This window comes from Pongo abelii, chromosome 1 (genome assembly GCF_028885655.2).
Source record: "Pongo abelii isolate AG06213 chromosome 1, NHGRI_mPonAbe1-v2.0_pri, whole genome shotgun sequence".
Lineage (NCBI taxonomy): Eukaryota > Metazoa > Chordata > Mammalia > Primates > Hominidae > Pongo > Pongo abelii.
This window is the reverse complement of record NC_071985.2, coordinates 155,761,241-155,783,035: the sequence shown is the minus strand read 5'-3', so window position 1 is coordinate 155,783,035 and position 21,795 is coordinate 155,761,241. Positions and strand designations below refer to the sequence as shown.

The window sequence follows — 21,795 nt, the reverse complement described above, 5'->3', positions numbered from 1 at the left end:
CTTTAAAAAGCTACCAAAGATGTTTATGGAGAAAAATTAGAAAATTATAAAACTTGAATGCTATTAAACCCATAATTAAATAGATAAACCTTATTCATAAATCGAAAGACTTAATACCAAAAAGAAGCCCCTTCTCTCTAAATTAATCTATAAATTCAATGAGAATCCTAACAGGGATTAAGAACTTGACAAACCAGTTCCAAAATTAATATGGAAGAACAAGACCTAAGAATAGGCAAGACCATTCTAAAAAAGAATAAAGCCAAGGAAATCAAGTTAACAGATATAAAGATAGTGACAGTAGTAAAGACATTGTGGTATTGGTGAAGGAATAAGCATCTTTCTCTTCAGTATCAAAATCTTCCTATTTACAAATCAATAAAGAAATTTCCCCTATGCTTCATAAACCCCATTCATGGTCTTGTTAGACTTGCAAATTGGTCCTACGTATGATCTAAACATAAGAGCATCAAGGTGGTGGCCAAACTTCTCCTTTTACCTTGTCACTGTTCTCCTCAGAACACATTTCAACTTCCTAACTATTCTAAATGTTTCTCTATTCTAGATATTATACACTTCTTCACAAGGAACATCATGTAGAGTGGCAGATCAGCTGCCAATATGTGAATAAAATGACAGATTGTTCAGAATACATAAGTATCCTTATTCAAACACTATTATTTATATTTTTAGGAAGTATTTTAGAAAAAACTGTTGAGAAGTGACAGGAGACAAGAGAAGAACATTCAAAGGCATGAGTTAAAATTATCTTCACAATAACTATGATTGTACATTGCAAATTATTCACAAAACTTATTGCAGGACTGAAAAATCATTTTGTTCATAAAAAATGAGACAAAAATCACCAAATATGATTATCAATATATTAAAATAACATAAAATAATAATATAATAAATGTAAAATATATTTAGAAATTTTAATAAATTAATTGTAATTGCATAAAAATAAAATCAGTGACCTCCCTAGTCAGAGCAATCTATGAAGTTCTACACACAGGGAAACAAAGGAACAAAAGATATTTAGATAAAAAAGAACACAAGATATTCTAGGTTTTCTAGGTTCCACAGCATTTACTTATATCACAGCTATCTTCTCCCCAAGAATTACAACAGTTAATATTCATGTAACATTTACAATTAGAGAATTATTTTAATATACATTATCTCATTTTATTCTTATGACACTATACAGATTGGTATAATTATGTGCACTCATCACTGAAATATCTTATTAAATTCTAGGTGTGCTAAATCACCAAAAATAGAAATGAAAGTAACCATGTAGTAGTTGTCACAACGAATCAACAAATGAAAATACTGAGTTGGAATTAATAAAGTAGTAGTTAAGGCCTGAAGGCTGGATGAAAATGTTGGATTTGTTAGAAAGGCAACAGAGTTACTGTAGGTTCTTAATTGTGGAAGTGAAAAGATGAAAGCAGTGTCTGAGAAATAATTCTAATAGTTATATGTAGGATGAGTTGGAGGGGGAAAGGGACTAGAAGCAGGGAATAAACAGCTACAAAGGGGTTGAAGTACAGAAGCATGTACCATAGCTACAATGTATATTGAAGTACATGAATACTGAAGAAGCATGAAGTACATGAAGCATGAAATAATAAAGTCTTAGACAAAAGTAAAAATAAAAATAGAAAAAAGTAAGAAAATGATAAAATCAGAGGCATTCCTTATATTTATTTAATATTAACTATTTTCGTACACCTCCTAGTCACCACATTCAACATATATACATTTTAGAATTTAATAAGGTATTTAATGATGAGTATGCATAATTATACTAATATCTATAGATTGTCATAAGAATAAAATGAGACAATGTATATTATATACATTTTAGAATAAGGTATTTAATGAGTGTGCATAATTGTACTAATATCTATAGACTGTCATAAAAATAAAATCAGACAATGTATATTAAAAGAACTCATTTGTTATAAATGTTACATAAATATTAATTGTTTTAATTTCTTGGGGAGAAGACAGCTGTGCTAAAACAGTAATGCTCTGGCCATAAAGTCAGAAGACCTGAATTCAAATTGTGGTCCTATTTTTATTAATATTTAATTGACCTTAAGCAAGTCATTTAACCACTCTGAGCAACCATTTTTAGTATGTAAAATGGGACATACAAACAATCTCTCATAAAGGTCTCAAGGAATAAATAAAATAATTCATTATAAAATTCCTAACACGGTCTCTGAATTATGGTGGATAGTGAATGTGTGTTACAGGAGAGGGAGGGGAATCCATATTGGCAGCTGTTATTGAACAGAAAGCCACAAGTATTTTTAAAGAAGCATTTTAAGGAATTACCATACAGTAAGATTGCTGAACAGCTTATTAATGCTCCACTTCAAACAATGTCCTCTTACTTATACGTAAGTAATAATCCACAGCAGCATCCACAGCAGCTATGCTGCCAAATCCACAGCAACATAAAGAGCAATAGGCAAAAGCTGTATGATCAACATGATTTAAAAAACAACAATAACAACAATTAGTGACTTTTTCTACTTACAGAAACATTACCAGAATTTACATAACTGACCAAATAGCTCCTACTTCTAATTCTAATATTTATTAACTGGGAAAGAAGTTAAAAGGGACAAAAGACAAAAAGGAAACAAATGCATCCTGAAGGAACTTAAATGGTAATACATAAGGTGAAGGGTGACTTGTTTTGGGCAAGATTCTTATGGATTTCTGATAGAAAAAAATCAATTGAAGTGCCCTGGTAAGATTGCCCCAGCCATAGATCCCTCAAGAATAAGTTAGAAGATAGTTCATAAAAATCAACTATAGCTGGGCACAATGGCTCACGCCTGTAATCCCAGTAGTTTGAGAGGCCAAGGTGGGTGGATCACTTGAGGCCAGGAGCGTGAGACCAGCCTGGCCAACATGGCGAAACCCTGTCTCTATTAAAAATACAAAAACACACCTGAAATCCCAGCTACTCAGGAGGCTGAGGCACAAGAATCCTTTGAACCTGGGAGGCAGAGGTTGCAGTGAGCCAAGGTTGCTCCACTGCACTCCAGCCTGGGCTACAGAGCAAGGCTCTGTCTCAAAGATAAAAAACAAGAAAAAAAAATCTACTATAGCTCAGCACAGTGGCTCAGTGCCTGTAATCCCAGCACTTTGGGAGGCCAAGGTGGGAGGATCACTTGAGCTCGGGAGTTTGAGAACAGCCTGGGCAACATTGTGAGATATCAACTCTACAAAAAAATTTAAAAATTAGCCAGGCATGGTGGTGCGCACCTGTAGTTCCAGCTACTTGGGAGGCTGAGGAGGGAAGATCACTTGAGCCCAGGAGGTTGAGGCCGCAGTGAACCGTGTTTGCGTCACTGTACCCCACCTAGGGCAATGGAGTAAGACACTCAAAAAAAAAACAATACCTGACTAAAAACAACCAGACTATACAGCACTGTTAGCTCAGTGCGGGTTGACAAACAAGATTAAGAGAATATAAGTAAATGGTATTCATAACAGTTTCCTTTCTCGTCTAGACTAATGAGGTTCTACTTAGCTATGGGTCTTTAGCACACTATTCATTCATTCATTCACTCTGCAACAACATACCAAAGAATGCACTGTGAGAAATACATAGTATAACATCCAGCTTTGAAGATATAAGATCAACACATGTAACAAAGTGCCAAAAGAGAGGCACAAATACAGTATTTATGCAAGAAAAACCAAGAAAGCTTTAGGGAATTCGTGGATTGAATCTGGACATCAGAAAACTAGAGGGGAAGGAGAAAGGAAAGAACTGCAGGTGAGCGACCAGTGCAAGGTAATGAAGGACAATACAGTGACTAGGAAGAAAATGGCTGGAGCATAAGAGATTGAAACTGAAAGATCAGAATGTCAGATTTGGAATCAGACTGCAAAAAGTCTTCAGTACCAGGATAAGGGATTTGAACTTTATTCTAAATAGTCTAAAAAGCTTTGAGTAAGGGGAAATAAAGAATAAAAGCTTTAAATTAGGAAGATTAATCTCACATAAGACTGAAATACAGAATAAGAAAAAAAAATAGTGTTAGATGGACTCAGAAAAGCTACTGGATTTTATAGAAACAATGCATCAGACAGGGATCACTACATAAACTCACATCCACCCAACCTGTAGTGGAGCTAAATTGTATTTTTAAAAACATTATATAGACATTTTACTCTGTGAACTAAATCTTTTGCACTCAGCCAAAAGAGAGTGACAGAGACAGATCATGTCTCTCAATCTAATAGTAAATGCATTAATTCTCTAGAGTAAACAGGAGATGGGAGCTATGATTCTACATTCCCTCAGTCAGCCTCAATTCCCATGTGCTTCGCACAGCATGCGGAACACAATTCTAGTGTTAAAGATACGTATATTTTTCATAAACGTGGCTCTAATCACAAGTAAAGCACTTTATCCAGTGTGCAAACGAAGAAAATAGTAATAGCACTGGAGGAAAAACTAGCTGTGGTAGACTTAATGAAAGACAATACTAAACTGTAATTTATGTGCTATTTGGGAAACTTTCAGGAGTGACTGTGGCTCAATGTTTGCTTCACATACCAACCTTAGAACCTAACCCTACTTAATGCCTTTTCTTCATCTTAATCATACTAAACATACTGAAGGTAGCTAAACAGGGATTTAGTCCAAAACAATTATTTGAGGGCAGAAAATTCCCAAAAATAATGAAACATTTTAGGAAGCTAAAACCAGGCAAATAAAAACAGAATCTCCATAAGGTTAGAGATTTGTGTGGGCACAAAGTACAAAAACCTCACCTGCATGGAACTTAGATAAGAAACTGGTCATACTCGAGCTAGAGAGCACTTATGAGGGTCTTATGAGTGTATCTTTGCATTTTCTCCCAGAACCATTAATAACCCTTTTCCCTGAGTCAATATTTTCAAATATTATAAAATTCTGGCAACCTATTTATTAAAATGTCTTTAATATCATACTAACATTTTCTAACGTTGGGGGAAGTCAGGGACCCCGAACGGAGGGACCAGCTGAAGCCATGGCAGAAGGACATAAATTGTGAAGATTTCATGGACATTTATTAGTTCCCCAAATTAATACTTTTATAATTTCTTATGCCTGTCTTTACTGCAATCTCTGAACATAAATTGTGAAGATTTCATGGACATTTATCACTTCCCCAATCATTACTCTTATAATTTCCTATGCCCGTCTTTACTTTAATCTCTTAATCCCGTCATCTTTGTAAACTGAGGATGTATGTTGCCTCAGGATCCTGTGATGATTGTGTTATCTGCACAAATTGTTTGTAGAGCATGTGTGTTTGAACAATATGAAATCTGGGCATCCAAAAGGAATACAATGGCTGCAATTTTCAGGGAACAAGGGAGATAACCTTGTTATCTCCTGACTAGGGCCCAACTGCCTGAAGGGCCGGACAGAACAGAGTCATATTTCTCTTCTTACAAAAGCGAATAGGAGAAATATCACTGAATTCTTTTTCTCAGCAAGGAACAGCCCTGAGAAACAGAATGTATTCCTAGGGGGAGGTCTCTAAAATGGCCGCTCTGGGAATGTCTGTCTTACACGGTTGTAGATAAGGGATGAAATAAGCCCCAGTCTCCTGTAGCGATCCCAGGCCTATTAGGATTAGGAAATTCCTGCTTAGTAAATTTAGGCAGACTGGTTGTCTGCTCTCAAACCCTGTCTCCTGATAAGATGTTATCAATGATAATGCATGCCCAGTGGGACATGAAACTTCATCAGCAATTTTAATTTCGCCCTGGTCCTGTGATCTCGCTCTGCCCCCATTTGCCATGTGATATTTTATTGCCCTTGAAGCATGTGATCTCTGTGACCCACACCCTATTCGTACACCCTTCCCCTTTTGAAATCCATAATAAAAACTTGCTGGTTTTGTGGCTCAGGGGGCATCACAGAACCTGCTGACATGTGATGTCTCCCCTAGACATCCAGCTTTAAAATTTCTCTCTTTTGTACTCTTTCCCTTTATTTCTCAGACTGGCCAACACTTAGGAAAAATAGAAAAGAAGCTATGTTGAAATATCGGGGGCTGGTTCCCCTGATATTCTAACACTAGACTAACACAATTTAGCGGATATAAATATTTTTACTTTTAAAATACAAACTGTGTTTGCTTTGCACAACTGATAAAATATTTCCAAATCATACATTTATTTACCCAATACTAGCTGAGCAGAATCTTTTCTATTGATTTCTATTTATTAAATAACAAATGGCTTAAATCACCAACTGTTTAAATCCTTAATTATCCCACAACAAAGACTTCATAAACACAGTTATAGATAAGCAATCATTTGAAACAGAAATAAGCTTTTAAATAACATTCTTCAGAAACCTAAGGACAAACCTACTAAACATAATATACAAAATATATCCTATTGCTATTGTCTATTCCTAAAAGCTCCTTCCAAATCTAACTTAAATCATTTAAATATATCTTAATGATTGACTCATACAACAAAGATTAATTTACCAAAGAAAAACTATTGCCAAGCCATGCATAGTGATTCTCTAGAAGAGTATGTCCAGTATAGACTCAAGAGCCATTAAAGACCAAAAGATAACTACATAGGCCTATTTGAGAAAAACCAATTGACAAATGACAAGAATTATATCTATACACTTGCTATAACAAATCAACCTCCTTCTCAGACTTAATGTAATTTTAAAATAGTAATATTATCTAGTTGCCATGATTTCCAGATGAAATATGGAAATTATAGTTTTGTCAGTTACTCAGACTGAAATGATCTATTCACAAAGACTGTAATATAACTTTGTTTCCTGAGTCATTCACTGTTTCCTTTCTGTTCCTGCAGCACTTTATGCATATCTCTTATTTGTTTTTACTGGAAGTACTTGAATCCTGAAAGAAGGTACTATTATTATCATGTAACAAATGAGAAACAAGCTTAGTATAGTAAAGTGACTTAAAGAAAAATCATAATTAAAGCCAGATTTCAAAGTCATATCTAACTACAAGGCTCTTTCCACACTGACTCACTGGTACTAAATAAATCAACCCTAAATAACTGAATTGACTACAGTTTCTTGCTATAGCTGCTTTGGTAGTAGGAAAAACAAACCTATCATGGACAAAACAAAGTAGAAGACATGCTCTGAGTGAAGGTGTGGGGATACTGTCTATTACCTGAACTCACTCCCTACAAGCAGGAAAACTCCCACTTTATGAGTCTTCATATAAAGCAAAGCCCATCTTCCTATACAGAGGCTAACAATGCCATATACTAGCTCTTCCAGTCACCCTGCAGCACAGACATGGGTGCTGAACCTAGACTTTACCAATATAACATTCCCACCAAGACCTCTATAAGAGAGACAGTAAGAAGTTGGGACAGCAAAGTTCGAATTTTAGCAGCAGGAGGCAATAGCAACATTAAGTTTCAAAAGGAAACAAACAGTAGCAGCTATGCAGTGGCTGAGTCTAGGCTTCAGCAATTTGCATCTCCATTATTGTCACCAGACTGTTTTAGGTCATTTTTTTGCTATGTCTCTTCTAATATCTAGGCTTCCTTGTTCCTGGCTATTAAAGGATACAACCTTCTCACTAATTTGGCAAGGTAATCAATATGCTTTCAATAAATTCCTTTTCCACTTGAATCAATAAGAATTGCACTCCATTATCTGCAATTAAAAACCCTGACTGAGCCATTTACTAATTAAATACATTACACTCAATAATTATATTTTATCCAATCTTTTTACCTTAGCATTTGTTCTTTTATATAATTTGTCATTATGGTCTTAAGTAACATCTAATTTATACATGGTAGTATGCTCTAATGACAACAATAAAAAATCTTCAAATCAGATTTTTTTTTTACCTTTTTCAAAAGTAACACAAAATACAAATATAACAACAATTATCTAAGGGTTATTTTCACTGAAGTTCAAAGTTAAGCTTTATTAAGGCTTCTTACCTGTCAGGAATACCTAGCCTCTTGACACTTCTATAAACGGAAAGCGTATTTGCAACATGTCGATAATTAAACCAGAATCGGGATGTACACACCTAAAGTATTAAAACAAAAACACAATTTTTATGCATCAAGGCTAACTATGGAGCTGCAGAGTATTTTTCTTTAAGCAAGATACAGAGATCTCTAAGAAACAGTATGCCATAATTCAGGCTTTAAAACAGCAAATACAAAAAATTGTCAGTAAAGGCCAGGCACAGTGGCTCATGCCTGTAATACCAACACTTTGGGAAGCCAAGGTGGGAGGATCACTTGGGTCCAGGAGTTCGAGACCAGCCTGGCCAACATGGCAAAACCCCACCTCTACTAAAAATACAAAAATTACCCAGGTGTGGTGGCATGCACCTGTAGTTCCAGCTACTTGGGAGGCTGAGGCATGAGAATCACTTAAACCTGGGAGGTGGAGGTTGCAGTGAGTGGAGATGGCACCACTGCACTCCAGCCTTGGCAACAGAGCAAGACTCTGTCTCAAAAAAAGAATTGTCGGTAAAACTAATCTCTCCAAAGAGAAGTCTTTCATAACTACTATTAGATTTGAAAAGACCATTCAGCTTAAGAGAAAGCATATCTTTGAGAAATTTAATCAAATACTGAACCAACTTAGTTATCACAATTTTTGTGACTCAATAACATTCCTATTTCTAAAAAATTAAATTCTTTAGAATCAAAGACAATGCCCATAATTTCCTCACAGAATAGAGAAGAAAATTAGCTACATAGGGTTATACAATATTTGTTTCATTCCACATTGCTTCCTTTATTGTGAGAAATGTAGGACACAGGATAAAACATAACATATAAAACAACTGTAAATGTACATAAGAGAGTGCATTATAAAGAAGCTACTGAACTCAAGAGAAAATTAGAAACAATCCAACCAAGTTTTATAGTTTAAAAAAATTCCTAAGAATTATATTAAAGGTGCTAGGAAAATCTAATTCCATGCCTCAAAAGTTAGTGTTGTTGAGAACCCATTCTAAGGTAAGCAAATATAGATTGGGGTTACTTGGTAATATATCTACCAAGCACAATCCTGGCTTCTATCACATGCCTGTGCCTTTAGTAGGTATAACGACAATTTTGAGAACAGCATAAGTGTTCTTGCCCCTGACAAACAGAAAGGAACTACATGGTTTTTTTAAATTAAGTTTTCAACCCAGAATCCAATCAGGAAAAGACTAAACTTTTGACTATATAAAAATGTAAAATTCCATACATCAAAAATATCATAAAATTCTGGCTGGACACAGTAGCTTACATCTATAATCCTAGCAGTTTGGGAGGCCAAGGTGGAAGGATCACTTGAGGTTAGGAGTTAAGGAACGGCCTAGGCAACACAACGAGACCCCCATCTCTACAAAAAAAAATGTAAAATTTAGCAAAGAGTGGTGGTTTGTGGTTGTAGTTCTAGCTACTTGGGAAGCTGATGTGGGAGGATCACTTGAGCCCAGGAGTTCAGGGCTACAGTGAGCTATGATCACACCACTGCACTCCAGCCTGGGAGACAGTGCGAGACCTTATCTCCAAAAACTACCTTTTTAATTTTAAAAAATAAAGTACAATTTATTAAAGTTTCACTATACTAATATGTAAAATATTGGACAAAAAAAAGAAAACTGCAGTTGTAATACAATGCTCAGTAATGTTTCTTTTTCATCTTTTATTTTTTACCAGGTTACTGAAATTGAAGAGAGGTTTGGTTAGAGGTTTCCCAGAGCAAGGAAGGCTTTCATGTGTGTGTCAGTATAAGCTAACAGTATTTTAGTTCCAAAAGATAAGCCCTTTGGCAATTGATGGTCTGCACATAGGCAGTTATTGCCTCTTGAACATGGAGGGGCTCCTAGTTTCCTGTAGAAAAAGTCTATCCTGTCAAATTGGTAGATGATGGCCTGACTCTCAATAGTTCTTACTTTTAAGTAGGCATTGAAATCCTCTCTCCTTATCTTTAGCAGTCTTTTCTCAGCAACTTCAGAAAAATTTCTTCTGAAGGGTAGCATATATAACAGGTTTTTTCTTGAAGAACAAGAAAATGAGCCATGAACCCATGTTACACTGTCCTATTTAATCACAATGCTATTATATTTAAAACAAACAAGTATAGAACCTGTAATTACCCTATTTACTTATAGGAACCTATAGATAATTCATTATCTATATTTTTATCAAATGTGTTTGTCAAATGATTCTCAATAAATTTACAAAGCCTCATTCATTTGGCGTCGGTAAGTTAATTATAGTCTTGCATGTTTATTCTGCACTTTAAGTTGAATTCCTCTATCCATCTCCTTTACATTCCCACTATATTCTTACCATTTATAATCCCCAGTTTTCTTCCTTTTCCAACATGCATTAGTGGCTTTGAGATGCTGTACATTCTCTGCTCCCTTTTTCACAAAATCAGCTTCCTTTCCTGCCTCTTTGAACCTATTCTCTATTTCCCCATTGTTTCTTCCAGTCCAACCCTTGTACATGTTTTTTCACTAAGTCAAACATTATATTTTCTAATCATATAAATGCCATTAAATGAAACTCTAGTAATGAAACTATTATCCAAATATTTTCCAAGCATAGGAAAAACAAATTTGATTATGTGAATTCTGTTTGAGGAATTAAAACTACAAATTTCTGAATCCAGAAAAATTAAAGATGATAATTCACACTAAGGTTGGGCAAAAGGCAGAAGAAAAAAAAAGGCCAATAAGCAGGCCTTACTAAAAATCAAAACAATGCAAATTAAAACAAAATTTAATGTGTTGACCAGCAGTCAAAAAGTTAAGATAAAAATTAAGAATACATAGCTGACTTGGATTTAGAAAAGGAGCCACAGTCTTTCTGGAGGCAATCATGCTCCATGACTTCACATTCTTACACTTAGGAATTTATCCTAAAGAGAAAATTAGTCAGGTCACAGAGTTGTGTGTATAAGAATGTCCAACACAGCCCTGTTTACAATAACGAAAAATTTAGATTCTAAATGCCCATAAACTGGAGGTTACAGTACATTCATAAAACGGAAGAAAATACAGCTTTTGGAAAAGATTATATATCTCCATACCTACTGGCAGGGAAAGATCCCTAAGATAATACTAAAGGGTTGCAAAATAGCAGGTATAATATGATCCCAATTATATAAAATCATATATCTATATATCTTTATGCTTATATATGAAGAGGGAAAGGGCTTGAACAATGCTCACCAAAATATTAACTCTGGGATGTGGGACTTGAAGCCATTTTCCCTGTCTTCTTTAATTGAGGTGAAATTCGCAAAACAAAATTAGTCTGCCTTCTTTAAACTTTTCTGTATAACTTGAACTTCTACAGTGGTCATTTATTATTTTTATAAGCAGAAAAAACAACCGAAAAATTTTTTAAAAGTGTAAGTAGAAAGTATCTATAAACTAATACTATAAATAAGAGATGCAATTAGTAGTTTCCGGCATTAAAATATTTCCACCTTTTATAAAATGCTTCCTTTAACAATAGCATTCCTAATTTATTCTTACATTTATTTTCAGATCACCACTTGACAGATATTCTGAGGACAAAGAATATTACTAGAGTATTATAGTTGATGTGGTCAATTTAAAATATAGCCAAATCAAAATAAAGAATTTCTGATATAAAATGTAAAAAAATAAATTGTATTTTCAAAAATTTGATTCACACAAATTTCTCAGATACATATCTAATGTGAACAGCAAGGTATACTTTTACAGTATACTTACCAGAACAGCCCAGTTGTTTGTATGGCCACTTCTAAAGAATTGTTCTGCTTGATCCTAAATAAGCAAAACAAATAGAAGAAAAAGGCACAATTTCTCAGAATAAAGACTGATAATGGACAGTTAAGACTCATGTAGTTTTTACAGTTGTAATAACAATCATCTTACTTAAGTTTATGAAGATTCAAAGAATCAAAAGAACTTATTGCTTAAGATACTATAAGGACAAAAGTCCTGAACTGGAAATCTGGAGAACTGGGTTTCATTCTTGGCTTAGACACCAATTAAACAGAGTAACCTTGATTAAGATACTTAACCTCCCTGGAGACTCAGTTTCCTCATGTGCAAAATGAAAGCAATGCCAACCCTTTGCTCTTTTCAACACCAATCACAGTGCTCTTTTAGAGAACTGTAAGATATATGTGCAAGAGCTTCTGCTTTAAAATATATTTAGCATTACTCAAATGAAAGCATACTATATAACTCATATCTTTCTATTTCCCATACCCTGAGAATTATTAAGAAAGTAGAATGTATGTTCAATTAAGAACATACAATCTGCTTGTTCAACATTTAACAAGGCTATTATTTAAAACTGCAACCTCGTCCCACCATTTTTCTTACTATGATTTATTTTTTCTACTGTGTTCATCATCTTGTTACATTATATATATAATTAACTTATTTATTATGCGTATTAATTGCCTGTCTTTCCCAAAACAATGTAAGCTTCAGTAGGGCAGGGGCTTTCATCAGTTATATTCAATGATGTATTCCAAGTAAGTTTGGCATATAGTGGGTTTTTAATAAATATTTTTTGAATTAATGAGTCCATGGTCCAAATGCCTTTACTGTCGGTAAACAAATCAAGAGTCTCCTATGGAAAACTGAAACCGCATGGTTGATAGGTTCAGAATATGGTAAGAAGGTATTACATAAAGGTTGTACTATAAAGTTGTAACTTTCAAAATCTCCTTTTAGGGTTGTACTCTGATAATTCCTCTATTAAAGTGATCACTCTCTACAGTGAGAAGGCAAGGTAAAAATGCATATGCCAGGAATTTAACCAAAGATTAATATTTCACTTTTAGTAAAGCCATACAGATAATTTTTATCCTCATGAATTGCTTGTGAGATATAATCTCCCTACATCCTCAACAAAAACAAAATTATCACTCTTTGAACTTCTCATAGACATCTTTTTAATCCTTTAATCATTTAATAGTCATCTCAGTTGATTCTCTAAAATCTCTGCAATTATGTTAACCAATTCTTTAATATTGGTCACAATATTAAAAATTAAAGATCAGACAAATGTGATACAACACCCATAAAGATTGCTGAGGTTTCTTTCTTTCTTTTTTTTTTTTTTCTGGAAGATATAATTGAAAGAGGAGGGGCTTGATTGCTTTTAAACATTTTATCTCAAACACAGACAGGTCTTTTCATATGCTTCTAATTTTCCATTCAGTCCTGTAATTGTGAATGACTTATTTCATGTCTTCATTCTACACATAAGTTAACATGCTTCCTGTTTAAAATTTCATTCAGTATCCATTCTTACTATGTTCTAGGTACTTTATTTGAACTCACCAATATAGCTGATTGAGCACATCCTCTAGCATTCTGCCAGGGACCATTTCACCCATCTATTAAAGTAAGTCTAAATTATATTTGCCATCTCAAGACACTAAAATTTTCTAACACCATCCTGACACCTAATGAACATGATTTTGATTATATATTAAAATAATAGTGGATATAAGCCATACTGACCTCAGATCAGCTCCCAAACATTAATTACTAGACCTGTCAGAACGTCTAGGTTCAAATCTGGGCTCTATTACTTACTAGGTGTATAAACAGGAAAGTTCCTTAACTTTTCTGTGCCTCCTAATCTCCATCTATAAAACAGTAATAATATTATCTGACTCAGAGAATGTAGGAATAGTGACTGGAACATACTAATAGACTGAAAAACATTAACAGCTTTAATTTTGAGCTAAAAAGAAAATTTCAGGGAGAATAAATTTAAACTTCCACTTGTACACACATCTGTACCTGTGTGCACAAGCGCACACACAAGTGTAAAGACCCAATTATTATATATGCTGCCTACAAGAAACTCACTTCACCTATAAACACGCATAGACAAAGTGAATGAATGAAAAAGGACATTCCACACAAATGGAAAACAAAAGGGAGCAGGAGTAGCTGTACTTAGATCAAAGACTTTAAATCAAAAACTATAAAAAAGAGACAAAAGTCACTATACAATGATAAAGGAATCAATTCAGCAAGAGAGCATACAATTATAACTATGTATGCACCCAACACTGGAGCACCCAGATGTATAAATCAAATGTTATTAGATCTAAAGGGAGAGAAGAGATCACAATACAATACTAGGTGGGGACTTCAACACTCCACTCTCCATTGGACAGATCATCTGGACAGAAAATCAACAAGGAAACATTGAATTTATTTTATTTTTGAGATGGAGTCTCATTCTGTCACCCAGGCTGGAGTGCAGTAGCACAATCTTGCCTCACTGCAACCTCCGCGTCCTAGATTCAAGCAATTCTCCTGCCTCAGCCTCCCGAGGAGCTGGGACTACAGGTGTGCATCACCACACCCAGCTAATTTTTGTATTTTTGGTAGAGACGGGGTTTCACCATGTTGGCCAGGCTGGTCTCGAACTCCTGACCTCAAGTGATCCGCCCACCTCAGCCTCCCAAAGTGCTGGGATTACAGGCAAACAGAACTAACAGACATTTACAGAACATTTCTTCCAACAATGGCAGATTACACATTCTTCTCGTCAGCACGTGGAACATTCTCCAGGACAGACTGACCAAGTGGTAGGCGCAAAACAAGCCTCAGTGAATTTTTAAAAATCAAAATTATGTCAAAAATCTCTTCTGACTACAATGGAAAAGAACTAGCAATCAATTAACATGACAAATTTTGGAAAATGTTCAAATATATGGAAATTAAACAACATGCTCCTGAACAACCAATGGGTCAAGGAAGAAATTAATAAGAAAATTAAAAATTTCCTTTAATACATGAAAATAGAAACACAACATAACAAAACCTATGAGATACAGCAAAACAGTACTAAAAGGTAGGTTTATCACAATAATCGCGTACATCAAAAAGTACAAGGATTTAACCTAATAACACATCTCAAGGTACTAAAGAAGAACAGACCAAACACAAAATAAGAAAAGAAATAATACAGATCAGAGCAGAAATAAACAAAAGAGAGTTAAAAAATACAAAAAAAGTCAATGAAGCAAAAAGGTGGCTTTTTAAAAAAATAAACAATATCAACAAACCTTTAGCCAAACTAAGAAAAAGACCCAAATAAATATATTCAGAAACAAAAAAGGAGATATTACAAATGGATACCACTGAAGTACAAAGAATCACTAGAGACTATTATAAACAACTACACACAAATACACTGGAAAACCTAGAAGAAATGGATAAATTCCTGAACACATACAAGCTACCATGACTGAACCAGGAAGAAAGAGAAACCTGAATGGACTGAGGCTGAGTAACGCGCTTGAAGCAGTAATAAAAGTCCCTCAATGAAGAAAAGCCCAGAACGGGATGGCTTCACTGCTGAATTCTACCAACCAGTTCTTCTGAAACTATCCCAAAAAAATTGAAGAAGAAGGAATTCTTCCCAATTTGTTTCATGAAGCCAGCATTACCGTGATAACAAAACCAGAAAACAAGCATACAACAAAAAAAAGGAAACTACAGGCCAATACCCGTGATGAACATAGATGCAAAAATCTTCAACAAAATACTAGCAAACTGAATCCAACAGCACAACAAAAAGATAATACACCACGATCAAGTAGTGTTAATTGCAAATCAATAAACATGATGTATCACATCAACAAAATGAAGGACAAAAAACATATGACTGTCTCAGTAGACACAGAAAGAGCATTTGATAAAATTCAACATCCCCTCACAATAAAAACTCTCAACAAATTGGGTATAGAAGGAACACACCTAAACACAAAGAGGCCATCTATGAAAACCCACATCCACACCATATTGAACAGGGAAAAGTTGAAATTTTTCCCTTTAAGAACTAGAACAAGACAAGGATACCCACTCTCACCACTCTTCTTCAACATACCGCTGGAAGTTCTAGCCAGAGCAATTAAGCAAGAGAAAGAAATAAAAGGCATCCCAATTGAAAAGGAGGGAGTCAAACTGTCCTTGTTCACAAATAACATGATCTTATATTTAGAAAAACCTAAACACTCCACAAAAAAACTCTTAGAACTGATAAGACTAATTCAGTAAAGTTGCAAGATTCAAAAATCAACAGAAAAAAATCAATGGCATTTCTATATACCAATAATGAACCAGTTGAAGAAAAATCAGGAATGTAATCCCATTTAAAATAACTACAGAAAAATTAAACACCTAGGAATAAATTTAACCAAGAAGTGAAAAATCTCTACAATGAAAACTACAAAATATTGATGAGAAAATGAAGAGAACACAAAAAGATGAAAATGCTTCCATGCATTGAATTGGAAGAATTAATACTGTATTGTTAAAATGACCACATCACCTAAAGTGATCTACAGTTCAATGGAATCTCTATCAAAATACCAATGATATTCTTCACAGAAATAGAAAAGCAATCCTGAAATATTTGCAAACTATTCATCCAATAAGGGATTAACATCCAAAATATACAAGGAACTCAAACTTATGTTAACGGCAAAAAAAAAAAAAAAAAAAAAATCCAATTAAAAATGAGCAAAGGATCTGAATAGATATTTCTCAAAAGACATACAAATGGCCCACAAGTATATGAAAAAATGCTCAATATCACTAATCACCAAGGAAATGCAAACCAAAACCACAATGAGATATCATCTTAGTGCCTATTATCAAAAAGACAAAAAATAACAAATGCTAGTTAAGATGTAGACAAAAGGGAATTGGGAACTCTTATACACTGCTGGTGGGAATGTAAATTAGTATAGCCACTATAGTGAACAGTATGGAAGCTCCTCAAAACACTCAAAATAGAACTACCATATGATCCAGCCATTCCACTACTGGGCATATATTCAAAGGAAAGGAAACCAGTAGGCCAAAGAGATATCTACACTCCATATTTATTGCAGCACTATTCACAATAGCCAAGATATAGCATCAACCTGAGTGTCTATCAGTAGATGAATGGATAAAGCAAATGTGTGTGTGTGTGCGCGCGCACATGTGTATATATAAAATGGAGTATTATTCATCCATAAAAAGAATAAAATCCTATCATAAACAGGTACATGGATGAGCCTGGAGGAAATTACATTAAGTGAAATAAGTCAGGCACAGAAATTTAAATTTTTTAATTTCAATATCACCCAAATATGGACATTTTTAAAAACTTGATCTCATGGAAATAGAGTAGAATAGAGGCTGGGAAGAATAGCAAGGTGACAGGGGGAGTACAGAGAGACATTCGTTAACAGATACAAAATTACAGATAGCGGGAATAAGTTCTAGCCTTCTATAGCACTTTAGAGTAACTATAGTAAACAATAATTTATTATATTTTCTCAACTACCTAGAACTCTTTTCTAAGTGTTAACTCTTTGTGTTGAATATTATCAACGCAAAGAAATGATAAAGTTTTGAGGTGACAGATATGCTAATTACTCTGATTTGATCATTTCATATTGAATGTCTCAAAATATCACACTATATACCACATAAATATGTACAATTATTGTGCCAATTAAAATATATATATTACAAAAAGAGAGGCATCGCTTAAAGAGAATACAACATTGGTCAGAAAGTAAAGTATCTATTTCTGGAGATTTGTGAAATATCATTAACAGATTTTAGAGTGTACATGTAACCCTCAAGAATATCAATTTTCATTAGAATATAATTTGCTGTAGTAATACAAGTTAAATCATATGTTAACTACCAATAGAGATGGAAAAAAACTGTGATCTCTGAAATTACTATGACTAGGATAAAATACACTTAATTTATCAAGGCAATAACATAGTATTTCACATTAAATGAAACTATAATGGGTTGTCTATTGTTAAGCATTGTTTCTGATAAATTATTGACATGATAAATATAGAATAATAATCTGAACAAAAAGTGTGTGTGTGGCATGTGTGTGGGGGTGTGTGTGTGTGTATTTTTCCCTCTCCAAACTCAACAGCTACCTGGATGTTAAAGAAAGCAATGCGCTACAGTGGTTAAGCCTTGATTTGGGAATTCAAAGACCTAAGCTAAAATGCAGGTCCTATCTCGCAACTGGCTGTGAAATTGGGGTAAGTCAGTTAGCCAAGTCATTTAGTCAAGTCTAAAGACTTGACTATTCTCATGTCTCTAATGTGCCTTCCACCTCCAAAGTTCTTACTTCTTTCAGACCTTACTGAAAAAATTTAGATGGCAAAACTTTTTTGTGGTTGTCTAGACAATACAGTCATTATAAAGTTATTCATTCTACATACAGTAAGTGGAGCACCTATTATGTGCCAGATACCATTAATATATAGTGACACAGAAATCACTAAAAAGCATGCTGCTTTCTCTCAAGAATCCAGAGTTCAATAAAGAGGAGCATGCAAACACATTACACTACAATTATTACATTCATTAATTCATCACACTCATTGGGCAACATGCCAGTCACTGTCCTGAGTGCTCCAAATACAATGCTGGGCAAAAATAGCCATAGTACTGCCTTCAAATAGGGTACTATCTAATTGGATAGATATACATTTAACGGATAAGGAAAGACACACAATATAATAAGAGTATAACAAAGGAACCTGACCTGGTCAGGAAAGTTAAAATCCAAAAGATGAAGAAAAGAGGAAATACAATTCCAGACAGAGAGGAGACAGCTCTAATGTGAGAAAAAACTTAAAGGTTTTGAGAAACTGAAAGCAAGTTAGCCTAACTAGAAGTTTGAAAGAGAAAGAAAAAATTTGAAGTGTAGTCAGGGCCCAAAAAATATGCAGGGTTTTTGTTTGTGGGTCATGGTGAAGAGTTTAGAGCAACATTAAGGTGATATTTTGAGCAACATTAAGGTCCCTGGGTGACATGATTGGAACTGCATTTTTAAAAGTTACTCTGGCTTCAATTTGGAGAACAGATTGAAAGGAAAAAACAATGACTCAAGGCAAAATATTTAGGAAACTGTTGCTCCTATCTCTAAGTGAGATATGATGGAATAACAGTACAAAGTATACACGGGTTATAGTAAATGAGTGCTGTATCAAGTGTACGAATTACAAGAGTAAAGGCAAAGGTAAGAGATAGGGAAAGGTTCTACAGAGGTTATGCCTTTACTGTATCCTAGCACATGAACAGAGGAAACACGATGTATAAAATACTGTAATGTGAAAAAGCACAGCAATTATGTAACTACAAAAAATAGTAATAGTATCCAAGATGAAGTAGTCAAAATTAGAATAAAGGAGGCAAACAGAACTTCTATTTACTCATATTTATGTTCTCTAAAAATTATGCTATATAAACACCGAATATATAAATTAACAGTAATTCATAAATATATATGAAGTTCATGCTCAATATCTTTTTTTAACTGATAGAGTGTGTATTCAAAAAGTTTGGAGACCACTGGTCTAAGCTCAAGGTGACCAGGTGGTGAGGAGAAGAGGTTCCAATACGGAACACTGGAAAAGTAGGCAAGAACCAGGTCATAACGTTTAGGCTTTATTCTGTATGCAATAGAGAAATATTTAAAATATTTCATCAGAAGAATAACCTGATCAGGCTTACATTTCGTGGAGACAAATCTAGCACCAAAGTGAAGGAGTATGGAGGCCTATGGAAAACAAGATAAAGTAATCGCAAGAGTCTAGACAAGAAGTGATCACAGCCTGAATTAAGTCAGTGGAACTGGAGAGGTGAGGGCAATTTTAAGAATTCAGATCACAGAATTTAGTGATAATTAGAATATGGGATAAAGAGATTAAGACTCTCAGGTTTCTAGCTTAGGAGCAGCACATATGGTTGAGAAATGCAGGAGAAAAGGGGTGCTTAGTTTTTCATTTCCTTTTTAATAGGCGGTATGATAAGCAGAAGATAAAACTTTGGACACAGATTTTCAAATGTCTCCTGACTATCCCGGCTTCTTAGTCAGCTGGATATGCAGGCCTGAAAAAGATACCAGACATCTAGATTGTAGACCGGGACTGAGGAATCAACAGAGTATGGTGGATAGTAAAAGCATTATAGAGCACCAGAACATCCTGTGTCCACGTTTAAAAATGGGAAGCTGGAGGAGCCCAGGATAAAACTAAGCACCCCTTTTCTCCTCCATTTCTTAACCCAGACGTGTTGCCCTAAGCCAGAAACTTGAGAGTCTTAATAAACACTTATATTTATCCCACGTTCTAATTATCACTAAATTCTACGATCTGGAGTCTTAAAATTGCTCTCACCTCTCCAGTTCCGTCTGACTCCTATCAAAAGAGGGCTGCAGCTGAGTAGTAGGAAAGCAGTTGCTGCACAGACATTTCACCAGCCTCTTGCTCGTATTTCACCTGCTAAGAACTGCACACATGTAGGAGCAAAGGATCAGGTCCTCCTCTGTCTCCGAGGGTTTCATTATTTTAATTCATCGTTTTAAAAGGATGAAACAGACCAACACTGTCCTAACCCGTGCCCAGTGACACCCTCCTCAAACCCAGCCTGGGTCAGCGGCTGATTGACTCCAGGAGGCTTCCCTCAGCTGCTGTGTATCGGACATCTGCTGGAGGGCTCACAGGCACGACACAGCCGGCCTCCCGGGGCTCTGTGGCCAAATGAGCCTGACTCCTACCTCGATATGACTAGCGGCCACGCTGCCGAAGGACAAGAGCAATACAGCTGCCAAGGTACTCGCAGCCCGGCTGAGGCTGTCGGTGACGGCCATGTTTGCCGGCTTCAGACTTCCAGCACCTGAAGGGGCGGAGGCAGTGCCGTAAAGTAGCGCCGTGGGTTTTTGCGACGCCATTCGCGCCTCTTCGAGGTGGCCCTCTGGTCCGGCTTTAGAACTCCGCGCTTTTGTGGAGCTCGAGAGTCCGGGGTAGCTGGGACAAGGTAGACCCAGGATATCGACCTTTTTATTTTTAACTGCATTTTCAGTTTGGAGGTTGTAAAATAGGTATAACATTTAAGAAAAAAATTTTGAAAGGTGAGCGGAGGAAAAACCCGTGACTCCTTAAACTTTAAAAAGTTATTTCTGTGTTCCCTTATTTCTTTATTTATTTTATTTATTTATTTATTTATTTTTTGCAGAGTGCTGCCAATTCTTTGAAAATATGAAGCTGGATGTGGTGGGAAGAACAAGCGTTTTGGCACAAAAAGATGATTAATTGGATGAACTGTAAATGGAAAACGTGGGTGGGCGCTGCAATTTAGAGGCTTGGGGTCTACTACATGGTGAAAGGTTTAACATGGGAAGCTAGTTAAGTTTTTGTTTCTTGAGTATCTTCTGTAATTATGGAACTAAAGCCTATCTGGAAGAGACACAGCTCGTGTATATGTATGGTCCACCATTCTCTTTATTATGTGCGTTCAGTTTTAATTTATGCATTTCATCTACTATGACAAACGTTTCCACTCTGCTTCCTCACAATTTTAACATTTAATGGTGAGATAAAATTCCATCCATTATTGATGCCTCAGCCAAAGTAATTGTCCCTCTACTGCACAATGCAAAGTTTTTAAGTTTTACTATGAAAATAATATTGTAAAGAGTATCTTTTGTGGGTTTGGCTTTTTAAATCTGTTGAATTATTTTGTTTGTATAATTTTCCTGAACTAGGAATTTGGGGTCAAGATATTCTAAAACATTTTAATAACTATAAATGATGTTGCTTTCCAAAATGAACAAGCTTACAGCGCTATCAGAATACACAATACCAAACCATACCATTTTTTTTTCCTTTAAATTCTTTGGTATGAAATGTTACCCTTGGTA

General features: G+C 35.1%; 1 protein-coding gene across 1 annotated transcript in view; it reads right to left on the bottom strand.

Annotated features, from left to right (window-relative positions):
• Positions 1-20,773, bottom strand: part of PIGK (phosphatidylinositol glycan anchor biosynthesis class K) — a 127,321-nt gene extending 106,548 nt beyond the window's left edge. Inside the window, 3 exon segments of the mRNA NM_001131097.1 lie at positions 8,002-8,093; positions 11,787-11,840; positions 20,653-20,773. Coding sequence (NP_001124569.1) covers positions 8,002-8,093; positions 11,787-11,840; positions 20,653-20,745 — 239 coding nt within the window. The 5' untranslated portion in view covers positions 20,746-20,773.
• Between the last annotated feature and the right edge of the window lie 1,022 nt (positions 20,774-21,795).